The 20,489-nt window shown below is 41.2% G+C and overlaps 1 protein-coding gene across 5 annotated transcripts in view; it reads right to left on the bottom strand.

Moving 5' to 3' along the window:
* The window catches only part of HECTD1 (HECT domain E3 ubiquitin protein ligase 1), a 108,268-nt gene that overhangs the window by 68,238 nt on the left and 19,541 nt on the right, over positions 1-20,489 (bottom strand). For all 5 annotated transcript variants that reach the window (XM_053594896.1, XM_053594899.1, XM_053594897.1 and 2 more), the window contains exons 3-8: positions 13,296-13,530; positions 5,028-5,255; positions 3,170-3,451; positions 2,799-3,069; positions 1,629-1,705; positions 1,445-1,543 (exon numbers count right to left, since the gene is read on the bottom strand). In XM_053594896.1, the coding sequence (XP_053450871.1) occupies positions 1,445-1,543; positions 1,629-1,705; positions 2,799-3,069; positions 3,170-3,451; positions 5,028-5,255; positions 13,296-13,530 (1,192 nt within the window). The remainder of the gene's footprint in view (positions 1-1,444; positions 1,544-1,628; positions 1,706-2,798; positions 3,070-3,169; positions 3,452-5,027; positions 5,256-13,295; positions 13,531-20,489) is intronic.

The following is a 20,489-nucleotide window of genomic DNA, read 5'->3' as shown; positions in this document are numbered from 1 at the left end:
TATTAATCACCCTCAGAAGCATCACTCTCTTTAAAAATTAATTCAAACAATTAGAACTTATAAAGATCAACTTTCTGGCCTGTGGCTCAAAGGAGTAGGGTGCCAGCCCCATATGCCGGAGGCGGCAGGTTCAAACCCAGCCCCAGTCAAAAACTGCCTCCAAAAAAGAAAAAAAAACAGGATATAGCTGTTTAAAAACATAATAAAAAAGATAAAGCATATCTAAATTAAAAAAAAAGATCAACTTTCTCAGCTTAGAAAGCTATAAGATGTTAATGACAATTATATTTTAGTATAAAGGTAACGACAGCAGCTACCATTTGAGTACCTATGATGTGTACTACAGTAAGTGCTTTACATGTATTTTTCTTAATTCTCACAATAATCTTGTATTATTCTCACAATAATCTTGCTAAGAATGTATACCCATTTTATGGATAAACTGCAAATCAAACTTTTAAGAAACTTGCCCAAGGGGCGGCACCTGTGGTTCAGTGAGTGGGGTGCCAGCCCCATGTACCAAGGTGGCAGGTTCAAACTTGGCCCTGGCCACACTGCAAAAAAAAAAATAGCCGGGCGTTGTGGTGGGCGCTTGTGGTCCCAACTACTCGGAATGCTGAGGGAAGAGAATTGCCTGGGTCCAGGAATTGGAGGTTGCTGTGAGCTGTGTGACACCACGGCACTCTACCCAGGGCGATAAAGTGAGACTCTGTCTCTACCACAAAAAAAAAAAAAAAGAAAAGAAACTTGCCCAAGTTCAGTCTTTTTTGTGTATGACTAAGACTTGAATTCAAGTATGCCTGACTTCAGAGTAAAAAAAACTGCACTGTGCCAACTTACTTTACCATAGGCAGAGTCTAGAAACCTAGACCACACATTTGATATGAACCTTCTAATTTCTCTAATGGTAAAAAGAACTTTCCAAAGTCTTTTCCCAGTCTAAGAGTCTGCTGACTCTTCTACAAACAGAATATCTGCTTTACTAATAAATTGAAACAATGGAAATACATACAAAGTTATTCATGGTCAAGAGCAAGAAACTGCTAAGAACCATGTTTCCAACAAGAGGTGAAAGACTGAATGTACTTGCAGTACATCCACACAGGGTGAACATGCATATGTAAAAAGGTTCACTATATATTAACAGGAAGAGATTTCTAATATATGTTATTAAGTGATAAAATTAAAAGTACAGGTCAGTATATATGTGTTATATTTTACATAAGAAAAGGAGAGAATACACGTACACATTTGTTTTTTACCTGAATCAGTATTAAGAAAAACTGAACACATTTTAAAAACCTAATTAGAAATACAGTGAGCAGGGGGAATGAAGCAGATGGAGATGGCATGGAAGCATGACTTACTAAAAGTTTTTATATCACTCTAATTTTCTAATTGTGAAAATGTTAAGTATTAGTAATTTAAAAACCTGGATTTTTACCTTTGCTACTTGAGGTCTTCCAAAACATGCAGCATAATGTAATGATGATGACCTTTGACCTCTATTAACATCAGCACCTCTCTCACAAAGAAATTCTACCTATAAAATGATAAAAAATCATAAAGTTGCTTTGATAACATTTTACTCTTTGATTTAAATCTGAGTTGTTGTTGATTTAGCTTACCATTTCCTGAGTTCCAAAAGCAGAGGCCCAGTTTAATAGAGTCTGACCTACATCATCCATAAAATTTACTTCAAAGGCTAAAAGTGTGAAGGAAAAATAAAAACTTATTGTTAAAAGCCAATGAATAAAATAACTCAACTTTTCTAAAGTTTGAACCATTTAAAAAGTCTATTATTAATAGTCAATAAAAAATACAGCCAAGAGATTGTTTTAAGCATTCAGGTCAACTGTAAAGTAGTAAATAATCAGCAAACCTAAGGTCAGTGAAGGGAAATTCTAAAATTTGTAAATCACTGAGGATTCACAAGTCTTTTTTTTTTTTTTTTTTTTTTTGTAGAGACAGAGTCTCACTTTATGGCCCTCGGTAGAGTGCCATGGCCTCACACAGCTCACAGCAACCTCCAACTCCTGGGCCTAAGCGATTCTCTTGACTCAGCCTCCCAAGTAGCTGGGACTACAGGCGCCCACCACAATGCCCGGCTATTTTTTGGTTGCAGTTTGGCCGGGGCCGGGTTTGAACCTGCCACCCTCGGTATATGGGGCCGGCGCCTTACTGACTGAGCCACAGGCGCCGCCCAGGATTCACAAGTCTTTAAGCCTTAAAAATAAACATGAAGAAAGGAAAATAACAAAACATAGTATATAATACAAGGTACTAGTTGCATCAGATAATTGTGGAAAAGAACCTAATCCACATATATAATCAAAAGAATACAAAAGAAAAAATGGGATGATCCAAAAGCATCTTACAGAAATTTGCATTTGCTCATCACCTCATGCAGCAGTCTAAAATAATCTAATAATACACTACATATTACTGTAATTCTTTCATGTCAGTTTCCCTCAACCTTGAGAAAACAACAGTCCTAAATTAAACCTGCAATTCACTTAGATTTAACAGAATATCTCCTTTAATGATAAAAGAGGGAAATGTCAAGCTTTATCCAAGCTTTACTCATTTAACAAATGTTTATTCAGGTCTTAAGACACCCCAGACTCATAATTACATAATTATATACAGGAATAGGGGAAAATATTGAAGACATTAGCCATTCTATTATACATTATCTGGCATAAATTTAACTGCTAAGAAAATCATCCAAAAACTAGAACTGCCTATATGATTCTTTATTTCCGTTTTCTCTTTATATTTTAAAAATATTTTCTGACCTCCTGTGTCAATGGCATCTATAAGTGCATCAGTATCTTTACTTCGAATACAGTCTATAAGCTGACGATGTGAGCGCTCCCCAGAACTATCCAATCTCCGGAGTCCTGGGATTCTGCCCGTAGATCCAGCACTAGACTTTGGCAAAGCTTTTCGTCCTTCAAATAATAGCACCAAGAGAAGGTCAACCAAACGCATGGTATCAAGCACACATCTTTCATCACCCTGCAATGCACTTTCAATTGAATCTGGAAGCTCTGACCTCAAGAGATCCTAGAAAGAGAACAAGAAAAAAAAAAGTGTAATATATCAACATCGCACAAAAAAGCTTTTTCTAAAAGATTAAAAAGCAAAGATTCAAAAACATTCTTACATGTGTCACCACTGGAGAGCCTCTGCAAAGTGTTGACAGCAGACTTACAATTGTTGACACCTGATTACTCAACTTGGAATCTGCAGCGGTGGTAGGAGCTCCTGTTGTGCTGCGACCTGGTTTACAAGCTGATGACGGTCCCGATACAGTACCACCAGCAGCAGCCATTCGAGATAATAGCTCCTCAGTTAATCCATGCTTAGCTAATGGAGCTGGGTCAACACCACGACGGGTAAACCGGTCAGCTAGAGATGCAAAGCATCGCAGAGCTCCATCTGAAACCTAATGATGTAAAAAATATGGACACAAATAAAATTCACCTATTAGGACTAGTACTACTGATCATTTCAACGCTGGCGCTATAACAAAAGTAGCTGTGTAGTAAAGTGACAAAGCATATTATCTGCCAAGAACTGAATCCTAGCTCCACATTCTAACTGTATGACCTAAAAAAATTATCTAATTGCTTAAGTGTCGTACGTGGCCTAAGTGTCCTCATTTTCTTTATTTTTTTGTAGAGACAGAGTCTCACTTTATGGCCCTCGGTAGAGTGCCGTGGCCTCACACAGCTCACAGCAACCTCCAACTCCTGGGCTTAAGCGATTCTCTTGCCTCAGCCTCCCGAGTAGCTGGGACTACAGGCGCCCGCCACAACGCCCAGCTATTTTTCTGGTTGCAGTTTGGCCAGGGCCGGGTTTGAACCCGCCACCCTCAGTATATGGGGCTGGTGCCTTACCGACCGAGCCACAGGCGCCGCCCAGGTGTCCTCATTTTCTTTCTTTTTTGTGTGTGTGTGTGATTTTTGGCTGGGGCTGGGTTTGAACCCGCCACCTCCGGCATATGGGACCAGCGCCCTACTCCTTGAGCCACAGGCGCTGCCCTGGTGTCCTCATTTTCAAGAGGAGGATAATAAGGGAATTGTATCTCATTATGTCAGCTTAAATGAGACAATACTATAAAGAATCAGAATGATTAATAAAAGTTCAAAAATATTAACCATTATTATACATAACTTTGACAAAATGATCTACAAATATTTACTGAAAATATCTAAATAGTAGAAAGGCATTAAAAGTCAAATTTTATTTTCTAAAGTATGCTAATTCAAGAAAAGGTTACACATAAGATTATAAATACTGGCTCGTCACCTGTAGCACAGTGGTTACGGCACCAGCCACATACACAGAAGGTAGCAGGTTCAAACCTGGCCCGGGACAGCTAAAATAACTGCAACAACGGCAACAAAAAAATAGCTGACTGTTGTGGCTAGTCAGTCAGTCACCCTAGTCCCAGCTACTTGGGAGGCTAAAACAAGAGAATCGCTTAACCCCAAGAGTTTGAGGTTACTGTGCACTGTGACACCACGGCACTCTACCAAGGGCAATAAAGTGAGACTCTATCGCAAAAAAAAAAAAAAAAAAAGATTACAAATACTGTATTATTTTATTTTAATGACACCTAGCTTAAGTCAACAAAATTACATTGCATGAATGTACAGCTGAAACACTGATCATATATTTCTTTTTTTTTTTATTGGCCGGGGCTGGGCTTGAACCCGCCACCTCCGGCATATGGGGCCAGCGCCCTACTCCTTTGAGCCACAGGCGCTGCCCAATCATATATTTCTATAACACTTAAATTTTAACAAACACATTATCACTTTTATAACTTAAAGTTTTATTGTAAGAAAAGATTACAATTTGGATAGATTTTTAAAAAGGAAAAAGAAAATGGAAATACCTTTACTTCTTCAAATGGAAAGTTTAAATTATAGTGTTATCCTAGGTATAAATAGGGGATACTATAAAACAAAAATCACACTCTAGAAACTGAAAGTATACAATAGCAATTTATTTACCTGATGATCTTCATGTTTTAACAAACTAGACAGAGATTCTACACAAATTTCTAAAGAAGAATCTTGAGGTTCCATTTTGCCACAAAGTCTTGAAACCACAGCCATGGCAGAGTGCAAGGTATCTTTATGAACCAGATGTCCACTGTCACGAATGAAGGTAAGCACACAATTCAAACCACCAGCCTCAAAGACTGCTCCTGACTCACGAGTGCATATCAACTCTAATACCTATTAATGGTAAAACAAAATTAACAAAAGATTGTAAGTCTAATTTTCTGGAATCACTGAAAACATAATAGCACTCTCCAAATTTACCAGTAGACACATTAATAACAATAAAGTGGGCTGGGCACCTGTAGCTCAATGGTTAGGGAACCTGCCACATGCTCCTGGGCTGATGGGTTTGAACCCGGCCCAGACCTACTAAAAAAAAAAAATAGCCGGCTGTTGTGGTGGGTGGCCATAGTCCCAGCTACTAGGGAGGCTGAGACAAGAGAATTGCTTGAGCCCAAGAATTTGAGGTTGCTGTGAGCTATGACTCCATAGCACTCTACCGAGGATGACAAAGTGAGACTCTGCCTCAACAAAAAAACAAACCAACAAAAAAAACAGTAAAGTGGCTCAGCACCTGTAGTTCAGCGGCTAGAGTGCCAGCCACATACACCACAGCTGGCAAGTTTGAACCCAGCCCGGGTCTGCCAAACAGCTACAACCAAAAAATAGCTGAGCATTGTGGCAGGCACCTATAGTCCCAGCTACTTGGGAGGCTGAGGCAAGAGAATTGCTTAAGCCCAAGAGTTTGAGGTTACTGTGGGCTACAACGCCACGGCAGTCTACCCAGGGTGACAGCTTGAGGCTGTCTCAAAACAAAACAAAACAAAACAAAACAAAAAAGACAGTAAAGTGAAACAAAACTAGTTTCAATAATACATTCTATTTAACCAAATACATCAAAGAATTTTAACATGTAATCAATATAAAAAATTGATATATTTTACATTCTTTCATGTAATGCATTTTATATATACATATCAATTTGGAGTAGCCATATTTGAAGTGCACAGTAAATACATATGGCTACTATATTGGACAGTGAAGGTTTATTTATTTAATTTTAAGAGACAGAATCTTAATCTGTCACCCAGGCTGGAGTGCAATGGTGTGATAAAACCCCTTTGCAGCTTCCAACTCCTGGGTTCAAGTGATCCTCCTACCTCAGCCTCCAGAGTAGCTGGGATCACAACCAAACACCACCACGCATGGTAAGTTAAGGAACTATAAGAAATTTAGCAAAAGATTATAAGCTCATAGAGATTTAAAAAATAAAAAAAGGTTGGATAAATTTTTCATCTTCACAATCTATGAATATTAAAACATTAAGAATCTGGAGGCGCCTATAGCTCAGTGGGTAGGGCACCGGCCACATACACCAAGGTTGGCAGGTTCAAACCTGGCCTGGGCCAGCTAAAATCAACGACAAACTGCAACAACAACAAAAAAGAGCTGAGTGTTTGGTGGGCACCTATAGTCCCAGCTACTTGGGAGGCTGAGACAAGAAGAGTTGGAGGTTGCTGTGAGCTGTGATGTCAGCACACTTTACAGAGGACGACATAGTGAGACTCTGTCCGCGCCCCCCCCCCCCAAAAAAAAAAAAAACAATAAGAATCAACTTGTTTTTGAGACAAAGTCTCTCTCTGTTTCCCTGGGTAGAGTGCCACAGCATCATAGCTCACAACACCCTCAAACTCTAGGGCCGAGAAGTCCTCTTGCCTCAGCCTCCCCAGTAGCTAGGACTACAGGTCACAAGTGCCCACCACAAAGCTTGGCTAGTTTTTTTTCTACTTTTAGTAGAGACGGGGTCTTGCTCTTCCTCAGGCTGGTCTAGAACTCCTGAGCTCAAGAGATCCACCTACTTTGGCATCCCAGAATACGAAGATCATATCAAGAATCAACTTTTATTTTCAAAATTAATGTTAATGTTCAGATACAACTGAAGAGTTAACAGGATTCACTCATCTTACAGGCATACCGGAAATTCAAACGTTAGGCTCAGCGCCTGTAGAGCAGTGGTTAGGGTGCCAGCCACATTAACCAGGGCTGGGGGGTTGAATCCAGCCTGGGCCAGCTAAACCAAAATGACAACAACAATAAAAAATAGCCAAGTGTTATGGTGGGTGCCTGTAGTCCCAGCTACTTGGGAGGCTGAGGCAAGAGAATCGCTTAAGCCCAAGAGTTTGAGATTGCTATGAGCTGTTGACACCATGGCGCTCTACCGAGGGTGACATAGTGAGACTGTCTCAAACAAAAAAAAAAAAAAAAGAAGAAGAAGAAGAAAAGAAATTTAAACTTTATCACATAAATAAGAAAAATGTATTAATTAGGGAAATAATACAATCAAATTTCCTGTAAACAACAGTATAAAGAATGCAGCCAAATGCAAAAATCCAAGCATAATATTTAAAAGACAATGAAGGCTTGACTAAGGTAATAACGACAGAGACAAACAGGAGGAAATAAACCAAAAAAGAAGCTGACTATCAACTGTATGTATGGGATAGAAGAAAAGAGTTTAAGCACAGGTTTCTATCTTAAGTAGCTGGGTGGAAATTGATACCAATTATCAAAACAGGACTTTCCTTATAGTTAAAGAAAATGAGTTCAGAGATCCAGTTAGGAATATCCAGCAGGTAATCTCAGCACTCTAGAAGGCCAAGGCAGGTGTACTGCCTGAGATCACAAGTTCCACACAGCCTGAGCCAGAGCAAGACTCCCGCCTCCAAAAATAGCCTGCCATTGTGGCAGGCACCTATAGTCCCAACTACTCAGGAGACTAAGGCAAGAGAATGGCTTAAGCCCAAGAGTTTGAGGTTCCTGTGAGCTATGACACTATGGTACTCTACTGGGGTGACAAAGTGAGACTGTCTCAACAGAAAAGAAAAAGGCTCAGTGCCCGTAGCACAGTGGTTACGGCACCAGCTAAAATCAACAACAACAAAAAGAGCCAAGTGTTGTGGTGGGCACCTGTAGTCTTGTACTTGGGAGGCTGAGGCAAGAGAATGGCTTAAACCATTCTCTTAAGTGGCAAATCTGGCTCAGTGCCATACACCCTAGTTGGCAGGTTCGAACCCAGCCTGGACCAGCTAACCAACAATGACAACTGCAACAAAAAATAGACGACCATTGTGGCGAGCGCCTGTAGTCTCAGCTATTTGGGAGGCTAAGGCAAGAGAACCGCTTAAGCCCAAGAATTTGAGGTTGCTGTGAGCTGTGATGCCACAGCACTCTACCGAGAGCGACATAAGACAACTCTGTCTCAAAAAGAAAAAGAAAAAAAATTGTCCAGTAGGCCTTTGAATAGAGTCTAGAACTCAACTGAGAGATCAGGGATAGAAATAACAATATGAGGACAGTTTACATAAATGGCATTGAAGTGACAGATGAGAAGAAAAAGAAAGAGAAAAGAGTAGAAGGGGTAGAGAAAGAGAAAATAAAGAAAAGTGGCAAAATGTTAAGAAAGTGGCAAATCTGGCTTGGTGCTCACTTGGTGCAAATCAGGCTGGTGAGTTCGAACCCAGCCTAGGCCTGGTGAACAACAATGACAACCACCACCACCACCACCACCACCACCACCACAACAACAAAAATAGCAGAGTGCTGTGGCGGGCACCTGTAGTCACAGCTACTTGGGAGGCTGAGGTAAAACAAGAGCTTAAGCTCAAAAGTTTGAGGTTGCTGTGAACCGTGACACTACGGCACTCTACCAAGGGTGACTTAGTGAGACTCTGTCTTAGGAAACAAAAAAAAAGGGCGGCTCCTGTGGCTCAAGGAGTAGGGCGCCAGTCCCATATGCTGGAGGTGGTGGGTTCAAACCCAGCCCCGGCCAAAAACCAAAAAAAAAGAAAGAAAGAAAATGGCAAATCTGAGTGGAGAGAAGGTATTAACTGTACCATTCTTTCAACCATAGCTTTGAAAATTATGAAAAAAAAAAATGGAGAAACAGGCTCAGCACCTATATAGCTCAGCAGATAGGGTGTCAGGCACAAACACCAAAGGTGGCGGGTTCAAGCCCAGGCCCGGCCCGCCAAACAACAATGACAACTACAACCAAAAAATAGCCAGGAGGGCGGTGCCTGGGGCTCAGTGAGTGGGGCACCGGCCCCATATACCGAGGGTGGGGGGGGGGTTTTGAACCCAGCCCGGGCCAAACTGCAACAAAAATAGCTGGGTTGGGCGGCGCCTGTGGCTCAAAGGAGTAGGGCACTGGCCCATATGCTGGAGGTGGCAGATTCAAACCCATCCCTGGCCAAAAACAGCAAAAAAAAAAAAAAAAAAGCTGGGTGTTGTGGCAGGCACCTATAGTCCCAGCTGCTCAGGAGGCTGAGGCAAGAGAATCGCCTAAGCCCAAGAGCTGGAGGTTGCTGTGAGCTGTGACGTCCCAGCACTCTACCAAGGGCGACAAAGGAAGGAGAAAAAGAAAAAATGCCAGGCATTGTGGCGGGCACTTGTAGTCCCAGCTACTCGGGAGACTATGAGGCAAGAGAATCACTTAGGCGCAAGAGTTTGAGGTTGCTGTGAGCTATGACGCCATAGCACTCTGCCAAGGGAAACATAATAACAATGTCTCACAAAAAAAAAAAAAAAAAAAAACCTGGAGAAACAAAAACAAATATTACAAAAAAGGAGTTGGCTCAACTCCTCTCAAGCATGTGCACAGGCTGAGAATAAGAAGCCATATACGGCTGTGGCTCAAAGAAGTAGGGCGCCAGCCCCATATGCTGGAGGTGGCGGGTTCAAGCCCAGCCCTGGCCAAAAACTGGAAAAAAAAAAAAAAAATTTTATCTCCAAAAATGTGGGCTCAGCACCCACAGCTCAGTGGTTAAGGGCTCCAGCCACATATATCAGGGGCTGGCGGGTTTGAACGTGCCTGGGCCTGCTGAACAACAATGACAACTGCAACAAAAAATAGCCAGGAGTTTGTGGCAGGCGCCTGCAGTCCCAGCTACTTGGGAGGCAACAGCGAGAGAATGGCTTAAGCCCAAGAGTTTGGGGGTTGCTGTGAGCTATGATGCTACAGTGCTCGACCAAGGGCAACATAGTGAGACTCTGTCTACCAAAAAAAAAAAAAAAAATGAGTGAATAAGCAATGGAGTAAAAATTCTACACCTAGAAGAAACAAAATGATGTGATCAAGAAAATAAAGGCGGGGGGGGGGCGGTACCTATGGCTCAAAGGAGTAGGGCGCTGGCCCCATATGCCGGAGGTGGTGGGTTCAAACCCAGCCCCAGCCAAAAACTGCAAAAAAGAAAAGAAAAGAAGGGGGAAAAAAGGCCTTGAACACGAACATGAATACCTCTTTCCCTGAGGCTACAGACATTACAAACAAATCTACAGTCACAGAGGTAGAAAGTACTCAAAGGTGGTCTAGGGATCCTAGGGATCCCAAGTTCTTAAGACATTTTCAACAAGCTTTGAAGTTAAATTTGTTTCATAACAACAGTATAACACTATTTGTCTTCTTCATTCTCATTCTCTCATGAATATAGTGTTTTCCATAACATGAGATATAATATTATAGTAGACTGAATACAGAAAAAGATATGAGGGTCCAGATGTCTACTATTAAGCCAAAGTTTTTTTTCTTCTTCTTGAGAGTTTCACTCTGATACCCTGGCTACAGTGCAGTGATATCATCACAGCTCAATGCTACCTCAAACTTCTAGACAAAAGCAATCCTCCTGCCCCAGCCTGCCAAGTAGCTGGGACTACAGATGTGCTCCACAATGCCCAGCTAATTTTTATTTTTGTAGAGATGAAGTCTCACTCTTGGATCAGACTGGACTTAAACTCCTGAGCTCAAGCAATCTTTCCATCTCACCCTCCCACAGTGCTAGGATAATAGGTGTAAGCCACTGAGCTCAGTCAAGCCAAAGATTTTTTTTTCTTTTGAGACAGAGTCTCAAGCTGCTACCCTAGGTAGTAGAGTGCCGTGACATCACAGCTCACAACAACCTCAAACTCTTGGGCTTAAACGATTCTCTTGTCTCAGCCTCCCTAACAGCTAAGACTACAGGTGCCCGCCACAATACCCAGCTATTTTTTTTTTTTTTGGTTGCAGTTGTCATTGTTGTTTTTAGCTGGCCCGGGCCGGGTTCACCCAACACCCCGGATGTATGTGGACAGCTGAGCTACAGGCACCACCAAGCTAAAGATTTTTTAAGACAGGGCGGCGCCTGTGGCTCAGTGAGTAGGGCGCCGGCCCCATATACCAAGGGTGGTGGGTTCGAACCCAACCCAGGCCAAACAAAAAAAATAACCGGGCGTTGTGGCGGGCGCCTGTAGTCCCAGCTGCTCAGGAGGCTGAGGCAAGAGAATCACGTAAGCCCAAGAGCTGGAGGTTGCTGTGAGCCGTGTGACGCCACGGCACTCTACCGAGGGCAGTAAAGTGAGACTCTGTCTCTATAAAAAAAAAAGATTTTTTAAGACACTTGCAAAAATACAGAACAGTACCAGTTTTCTCACTAATTTTCCTTCTGTTCTGAAAATAGTTTTTATTAAAAGTGTATGCTAGCACAAAACAATAATTTTTTTTTTAAGAGACAGAATCTCACTTTGTTGCCCTGGTAGAGTCCCATGGCATCATAGCTCACATCAACCTCAAAAGTCTTCTCACTCAAGCAGTTCTCTTGCCTCACAGCCTGCCAAGTAACTGGGAACTATAGGCGCCAAATCTTTTGTGATTTTAAGATAAATAAATATTTTCAATTTCTCAGGTTTGTCTTTTTTTTTTGAGACAGAGTTTCAGTTTGTTACCCTCAGTAGAGACCCATGGCACGATAGCTCACATCAACCTCAAACTCTTGGGCTCAAGTGATTCTCTTGCCTCAGTCTTCCCAGTAGCTGGGACTATAGGCACTCACCACAACACCTGGCCATATTTTAGAAATGGGGTCTCACTCTTGCTTGGGCTGGTCTCAAACCTGTGAGCTCAGGCAATCTATCTGCCTCGGCCTCCCAGAAAGTTAGGATTATTAGGTGTAAGCCACCATGCCCAGCCCCAATTTCTCAGTTTTAATATCTAAATGTAAATATAGACTACATAAACAAAGGCTCTTTGGTGGCACCTGTAGCTCAACGGAGTAGGGTGCCAGCCCCATATGCTGGAGGTGGTGGTTTCAAACCCAGCCCTGGCCAAGCAAAAAAAAAAAAAGGCTCTTTGGGGGATCCTCAAACATTTAAAACTTGTGAAAAGGATCCTGAGACAAACAACTTTGCAAACTGTCCTAGAGCAGCAAAAATTATAAAAATAATAAAGCGAGAATTATAAAAGAAAATCATGTAAAATCTAAATGTGCTCACAATAATTCTAATAAATTACTGACATAGTAGTGATGGTTTTAGAGTTGCAGAAGATTTATAACTAGTCCCACAAGGAATAAAAGATGACAACTTAAGAGTCTAAAGGAGTATAGCAAAATAGTTAAGTCCATGAGCCATAGTATCAGACTTCCTAAACCTTCAAATTCCTAAATTTCAAATCTTGGCTCTGCCAAGAGCATTTAACCTCAGCATAACTGGAACTTTTTCATCTGTAAAATGAAACTACCTTATATAGAGTTGTTATGAAAATTAACTGAAATAACAAAGTGCTTAAAATAATGCCTGGCAGTGGAAGTTAGTGTTAGTTTTCATGGTGGTGGTAATGATGATGATTACCACAATCATACAAAACATTTTGGGTAAGAACAGGGATAACCGGGCAGCGCCTCTGGCCCCATATACTGAGGGTGGTGAGTTCAAACCCAGCCCCGGCCAAACTGCAACAAAAAAATAGCCAGGCGTTTGGCAGGCGCCTGTAGTTCCAGCTACTTGGGAGGCTGAGGCAAGAGAATTGCCTAAGCCCAAGAGCTGGAGGTTGAAGTGAGCTGTGACACCACAGCACTCTACCGAGGGTGACAAAATGAGACTCTGTCTCTAAACAAAAAAAAAGAATAGGGATAACCTATCTCCAAATGTCAGTGGCTACCAGGAACAGAATGAAGCACACTGAAGCAACATCAAAGAACCTATCAATGACCCTACAATTTTCCTCCAAGGATAAGATTTCTTTTCCCAAGCCCTATGGGATTTCCACTGGTGTAACAAGGGCTGTAATTACCCCCGTTCTCAACCATTCTGAATAAAGTAAGGCTGATAAGAATTTTATTTTTTTAGTAAGATAGATTTTTTATTCTCTAAGTGATGTTTAATGGGCCAATAAATAATACTTACCTTTACACACTGTTCAGCTAAGTCTCTGCTAGTCCTGTTGTTAAGTTCAACTACAACCAAACGATTACAAAGTGCTTTTATAGCTCCATCTACCCCAACAATCCTTCGGGTACACTCTGCAGATACATCTAGGTAGTATGTTATGGCACGGGCTGTCACCTCTAACACATTGTCTGGAGCACTTTCATCAAGAAAATTTTTGCAGAGGGCTGGTAAGAAAGTGCGAGGAGGACATCTGTAGTGATAAAGAAATCATATTACACTTACGATTAGTAAATTCTTAACAGCAAAGTATTAATAAATAACAAAGCAACAACATAACACACTGTGCTCAATCTAAAAGTTTATTAGGCTGTATTTCTCACATTGTTTTCGCTTTCACAAAAATACTCACAAGCTGATTTTTTCAACGCTGAAAATACCGAGTTAGAAGCAGTTTAAAGTAGCAGCATGAAACAATATTGAAAAAAAATCACATTTAACTCAAATGCAAAACTACTCTCTAAAACCTTCCCTACCTCCCTAGTTGAGTGGTACTTTCACATTCCTAAAACCAAATAAAAGCAGTGCAAGCAATGTTTAATGTATTACTTTATTTCCTCATTTATAAAAGGGTCCCTAAAGGCCAGGAATATTGTTCAACTCATATTTTACAGGAAAAAGAACTAATTCAGTGTTTAAAAAACCAGGGTTAGGGCGGTGCCTATGGCTCAAAGGAGTAGGGAGCCGGCCCCATACATCAGAGGTAGCGGGTTCAAACCGGCCCCGGCCAAAAACTGCAAAAAGAAAAAAAAAAGTTAAACAGAACAGCAGCTGTGTGACATAAATGATCTGTGACACATGCTCAAAGTCCTAACTACTTAGGAGGCTGAGGCAGAAGGATCGTTTGAGTCCAGGAGTTCATGGTTATAGTGAACTGTGATAAGGCCACTGTACTCCAACATAGGAGACAGAGTAAGAAGACCCTATTTCTTTTTTTTTTCAAGACAGAGTCTAACTTTGTCGTCCTTGGTAGAGTGCAGGGCATCATAGCTCACAGCAACCTCAAACTCTTAGGCTCAAGTGAGTCTCTTGCCTCAGGCTCCCACGTAGCTGCAACTATAGACGCCCGCCACAACACCCAGCTATTTTTAAAGACAGGGTCTCGCTCTGGCTCAGACTGGTCTTGAACCTGAGAATTCAGGCAATCCACCTGCCATGGCCTCCCAGAGTGGTAGGATTACAGGCATGAGCCACTGTGCCTGGCCTAAGACTCTATTTCTTTAAAAAAAAAACAAAAAAAAAAAACACCTGGCACTATAATGAACGTTAGCTCCCATTCTCTCTTGTGAATAGTCTAATGCCTATTACATAAACCTGGCCTACTAAAGACAGTTTTATCAAGAACAGAATTTGTGATACTTTTTTTATAGTCCGTATGTTTTATCAACACGTAAAATTTAAAAAACCATACTATACAATTAATGTAAATCTCAGCTATATGACATCAAATTCATTTTCTTTTCTTTTCTTTGTTTTTGAGAGACAAGGCCTCACTCCATGCCCTGAGTAGAGAGCCATGGTGTCATAGCTCACAGCAAACTCACACACCTGGGCTCAAGCCTCATCCTCTGGAAAAGCTGGGACTACAGGCACCCACCACCACACCCAGGTGGTTTTTCTATTTTTAGTAGAGACGTCTCACTCCTGCTCAGGCTGGTCTCCAACTCCTGCAATTAAGGGACCCACTCACCACAGCCTACCAGAGGCCACCACACCTGGCCTTAAATTCATTTTCTAACTTCACTGTACGGAACACTGAACTACAGCTACAGATGACACAAAAAGCAATACTCCCAACATTTTAGTGGAATTATTGCTCCACAAAGTATTTTTTTTTTTTGCAGCTGAAAACGACAGAAATTTATTTTCTCATACTCTACTCCATAAAGTTTTAATGTGTTCAAGTGAGGGAATGAAAACTAATACAGTCTCTTTGAAAAGATGTATGGAGGATACTCAAAGAGCTCAAAACAAACCTTCCATTTGATCCCACAATCCCATTACTAGGCATCACCCAGAAGAAAAAATCATTTTATAATAAGGACATTTGCATTAGATTGTTTAATGAACCTCAATTTACAATGGCCAAGATGAGGAAACAACCTAAATGTCCATCAACCTAGGACTATATTAATAAACTGTAATGTATGTATGGTGTGGAATACTATTCAGCCATAAAAAATGGAGACTTTACATTTTTTTGTATTAACCTAGATGAAGTTGAAACACATTTTTTTCTTCCTCTCTTTTTGAGACAGAGTCTCACTTTGTCACCCTCAGTAGAGTGCTGCAACCTCAAACTCTTGAGTTCAAATGATTCTCTTGCCTAGGATTCCAGGCACCAGCTGCAACACCAGGCTATCTGTAGAAATGGGGTCTCACTCTAGCTCAGGCTAGTCTTAAACTCCTGAACTCAAGCAATCTGCCTGCCTCAGCCTCCCAGAGTACTAGGATTAGCCACTGCACGCGGCTTGAAACACATTTTTTTCCTTTTTTTTTTTTTTTTTGAGACAGTCTCATTATGTCGCCCTCAGTAGAGTGCCATGGCATCAGCTCACAGTAACCTCAAACACTTGGGCTTAAGCCATTCTCTTGCCTCAGCCTCCCAAGTAGCTGGGACTACAGGTGCCCGCCACAATACTCAGCTATTTTTTTTTTGCTGTAGTTGTCACTGTTGTTTGGCAGGCCCTGGGCCAGGTTCTAACCCACCAGCTCTGGTGTATATGGCTAGTGCCCTAGCCACAGAGCTACAGGCACAGAGGTGAAACACATTCTTCTCAGTAAAGTATCACAAGAATGGAAAAGCAAGCACCCAATGATCCAATGTATTCAATACTAACATGAAGCCAGCAAACATTCTAATACACACCCACACAAGAGAAAAACTCAATTCAATTCAGGATGGGGCGGGCCGGCTCAGGACTGGGGTGTTCTCACTTAATGGGCACAATGTAAGAGTATTGGCACACCTTCTGGGTGAGGGATACAATTAAAACAGGGACTCTACCTAACAAATGCAAACCTCATAACCTAATTATTTGTACCCTCATATTAATCTGAAAAAAAATATATAAAATAAAAAGGTGGGTCCAAGTACCTTCCATATTTTTAGTAGCTTAAAAAAAAAATACCTGTATGGGGCAGCGCCTGTGGCTCAGTGAGTACAGCACCAGCCCCATATGCCAAGGGTAACGGGTTCAAACCCAGCCCCGCCCAAACTGCAACAAAAAATAGCCGGGCATTGTGGGGGGCACCTATAGTCCCAGCTACTGAAGCAAGAAATCGCCTATGCCCAGGAGCTGGAGGTTCCTGACACCACAGCACTCTACCAAGGGCAACAAAGTGAGACTCTGTCTCTAAAAAAAAAAAAAAAAAAAAAACCTGTATGAATATCAAAGTATCTCTAACTCTAGTTACAATCTGCTTTAATTCTTAATGGGTCCAACAAAAAATTTTAGAAGACGTCTTTCTTTTTATAACTGAGCAATCACTGGTTAAACACAAGTGGTTTTTATTAGCCAGCAACACTGGCAACTTATCACATAAGTCAGCTGTAATTTTCCCAAGTTAGGAATTACATGCTTTAAAGGTTTGGTTACAAGACCCAGTCCCCTAGTTCTCAGGTAAGATCTGAAGACTGCCTAACATATCATACTCTCTACATATGCATGTGTAGTAAATGGAACACATAAGACTGTGAAAGGGTTAATACCACAGGGAAACAACAGTCTAGAAAAGTAGTGCTTTTGGGTGGTGCCTGTGGCTCAGTGGGTAGGGTGCCGGCCCCATATACCAAGGTGGGTGAGTTCAAACCCAGCCCCAGCCACACTGCAACAACAACAAAAAAAATAGCCAGATGTTGTGGCAGGCACCTGTAGTCCCAACTACTCGGGAGGCTGACACAAGAGAATCGCCTAAGCCCAGGAGTTGGAGGTTGCTGTGAGCTGTGTGATGCCATGGCACTCTACCAAGGGTGATAAGAGTGAGACTCTGTCTCTACAAAAAAAAAAAGAAAAGAAAGGAAGAAAAAGGAAAGTAGTGCTTTTTTTTCTTTAGAAAACAGTAGTTTGTGGGCGGCGCCTATGGCTTACTGAGTAGGGCGCCGGCCCCATATACGGGAGTTGGCAGGTTCAAACCTGGCCCTGGCCAAAAACTGCAAAAAAAAGAAAGAAAAGAAAACAATAGTTTGTAAATAAAATGGTGAAGTTGTCTGTCTTTATAGCAAATGAGAAGATTTACCATAGTTTATATTAAAAATTAAAATATTAAAAAAAATAAAAATAGGCTCGGCTCCTGTGGCTCAAGCAGTTAAGGTGCCAGCCACATACACCTGAGCTGGGGGGTTTGCATCCAGCCAGGGCCCGCCAAACAACAATGATGGCTGCAACCAAAAAATTGTCAGGCATTGTCGCAGGCTCCTGTGGTCCCAGCTACTTGGGAGGCAGAGGCAGGAGAATCGCTTGAGCCCAGGAGTTGGAGGTTGCTGTGAGCTGTGATGCCACAGCACTCTACCCAGGGTGACAGCTTGAGGCTCTGTCTCAAAAAAAATTAAAATAATAATGGGCGGCGCCTGTGGCTCAGTGAGTAGGGCGCCGGCCCCATATGCTGAGGGTGGCGGGTTCGGACCCAGCCCCGGCCAAACTGCAACAGAAAAATAGCCAGGTGTTGTGGCGCGCACCTGTAGTTCCAGCTGCTCGGGAGGCTGAGGTAAGAGAATCCCGTAAGCCCAAGAGTTAGAGGTTGCTGTGAGCTGTGTGACGCCACGACACTCTACCCGAGGGCGGTACAGTGAGACTCTGTCTCTACAAAAAAAAAAAAAAAAAAAGAAAAGAAAAAATAAATAAAATAAATAAAAATAATAGGCCGCGCCTGTGGCTCAGTGAGTGGGGTGCCGGCCCCATGTGCCGAGGGTGGCGGGTTCAAGCCCAGCCCTGGCCAAACTGCAGCAGAAAGATAGCCGGGCGTTGTGGTGGGCGCCTGTGGTCCCAACTACTCGGGAGGCTGAGGCAAGAGAATAGCCTAAGCCCAAGAGTTGGAGGTTGCTGTGAGCTGTGTGACACCGTGGCACTCTGCCCGAGGGCGGTACAGTGAGACTCTGTCACTACAAAAAAAAAATAATAATAATAAAAATATTCATCTATCTTATCCAGTGTAAAAATTACACATAAACAATAAATAAAATTTAAGAGAATGTTTAGTATAAACTTTCTATATTTCATGGAGGAATGTAGTATTTGCTAATTTAGGGCCACTACAATGTTCTCCAAAATGTGAAGAATTTCCTGAAAAAGTATAGTAAAGAGCCAATTTAAAACAAACAAAACCCAGGAAGTTCTCCCACCTCATAAGACCTCAGAATTTAACTATACTCAATTTTATCCCTAAGAAGCATCTGCTGTACTTTTTGATGTGAGACAGGGAAAAAATGTGTTTCTCTAGCTTTTGACTTACTTTTCAACCCTGAGGAGATATTTAGGGGCATATTCATATATATACGTAAAATCACTAATTTTTGCATTAAAGTTGCAAAGAGAACCAACAAATGTTCTCTTACATTCCTATTAAACTAGTTATATAATAATTTTCTATTTCTGTGACTTTTGCTAATAAAAACTCACATTACTACAAGCTATTATTATGAATACATTAATTGCCAATCCAAAAAGAAACCAGGAGTAGGGAGCTAGATTAGACAGATTCATTTCAGTTATAACTATCCCTATAATAGATGCATTGGTTTAAGGAAAATACTTCATAACTTAATTCTTGAAGAGGATTCCGTTAATATAGAAATATAGCTGACATTTCTTGCTACATGCAAGAAAAGTAAAAGATCAAATCAAATCCCTAAAAGTAAAACAAATTCTATGTAAACCTTATCAACCTTCTAGTAATCAGGATAAGTTTAAAAACAGGTTAAAAAATAAATTTCCATATATATAATTTATCGTATTTTGTTTAAAATATTATGAGCATATTATGAGTATTTGTGTGATATATTAGCAAAAAAGGGTTTACATAAACTATAAATCTTTGAAAGTTAACTCAAAGTTAATGTACTTAGATACTTCTCACATTAACAATATTTAAATGGGTTCGGCACCCATAACACAGTGGTTACAGTGCAGCCACACACACCAAGGCTGGCGGGTTCAAATCTGCCCAGGCCAGCTAAAATCAACAATGATAATTGCAACAAAAAATAGCCAGGCACTGTGGCTGGTGCCTGTAGTCCCAGCTACTGGAAAGCTAAGGCAGGAGAATTGCTTAAGCCCAAAAGTTTGAGGTTGCTGTGAGCTGAGACACCACAGCACTCTACCGAGGGCGACATAATGAAACCGTGTCTCAAAAAAAAAAAAAAAAATTTAAATGGAAAGAGTCAAATTACTCCAGAGCTTTTTCCGCTATAAATTCACTTATGTATAAATCAAGTTTTAAAATAAAGAACATGGCTCAGGGCCTATAGCTCAGCAGCTAGGGTGCCAGCCACATGCACTGGAACTGGTGGGTTCATATCCAGCCTGGGCCTGCCAAGCAACAATGACAATTACAGCCAAAAAATAGCCAGGCATTGTGGCAGGAGTCTGTAGTCCCAGCTCTTGTGAGGCTAAGGTAAGAGAATCGCTTAAGCCCAAGAGTTTGAGGTTGCTGTGAGCTGTGACTCTATGGCCTCTACTGAGGGTGACATAGTGAGACTTTGTGTCGTAAAAAACTAAAAAAAAGAAAGAAAAAATGTTTTTTGGGGAGGCTGAGGCAAGAGAATCGCTCAAGCCCAAGAGTTGAAGGTTGCTGTGAGCTATGTGATGCCATGGCACTCTACCTAGGGCCATAAAGTGAAACTGTCTCTACAAAAAAAAAAAAAAGAAAAAATGTTTTTCTTAATAGATTTGGGTATACATTATTTCCTCTTTATTAATTTTTATTACGATGAGCTAGCACAGCAAATAAATTCCCACTACATGAAATTATGGCATATGAAATTCAAGATAGGTCAAAATTACCTGAAGTGAACAATTTAAGTCAAATACAGATAATCCAATCTTCAAAGAAGAGAAGTTCTGTTAAATCAATGGAGTCTTATAATTCAAGAAATATTCTAATAACTTTGTATCATCACTAATCAAAACTCATGAGAAACCTTGAGAAACGTTT

This window comes from Nycticebus coucang, chromosome 6 (assembly GCF_027406575.1).
Source record: "Nycticebus coucang isolate mNycCou1 chromosome 6, mNycCou1.pri, whole genome shotgun sequence".
NCBI lineage: Eukaryota > Metazoa > Chordata > Mammalia > Primates > Lorisidae > Nycticebus > Nycticebus coucang.
Note: the sequence above shows the minus strand (reverse complement) of the source record. Positions and strands in the feature narration are given on the sequence as shown.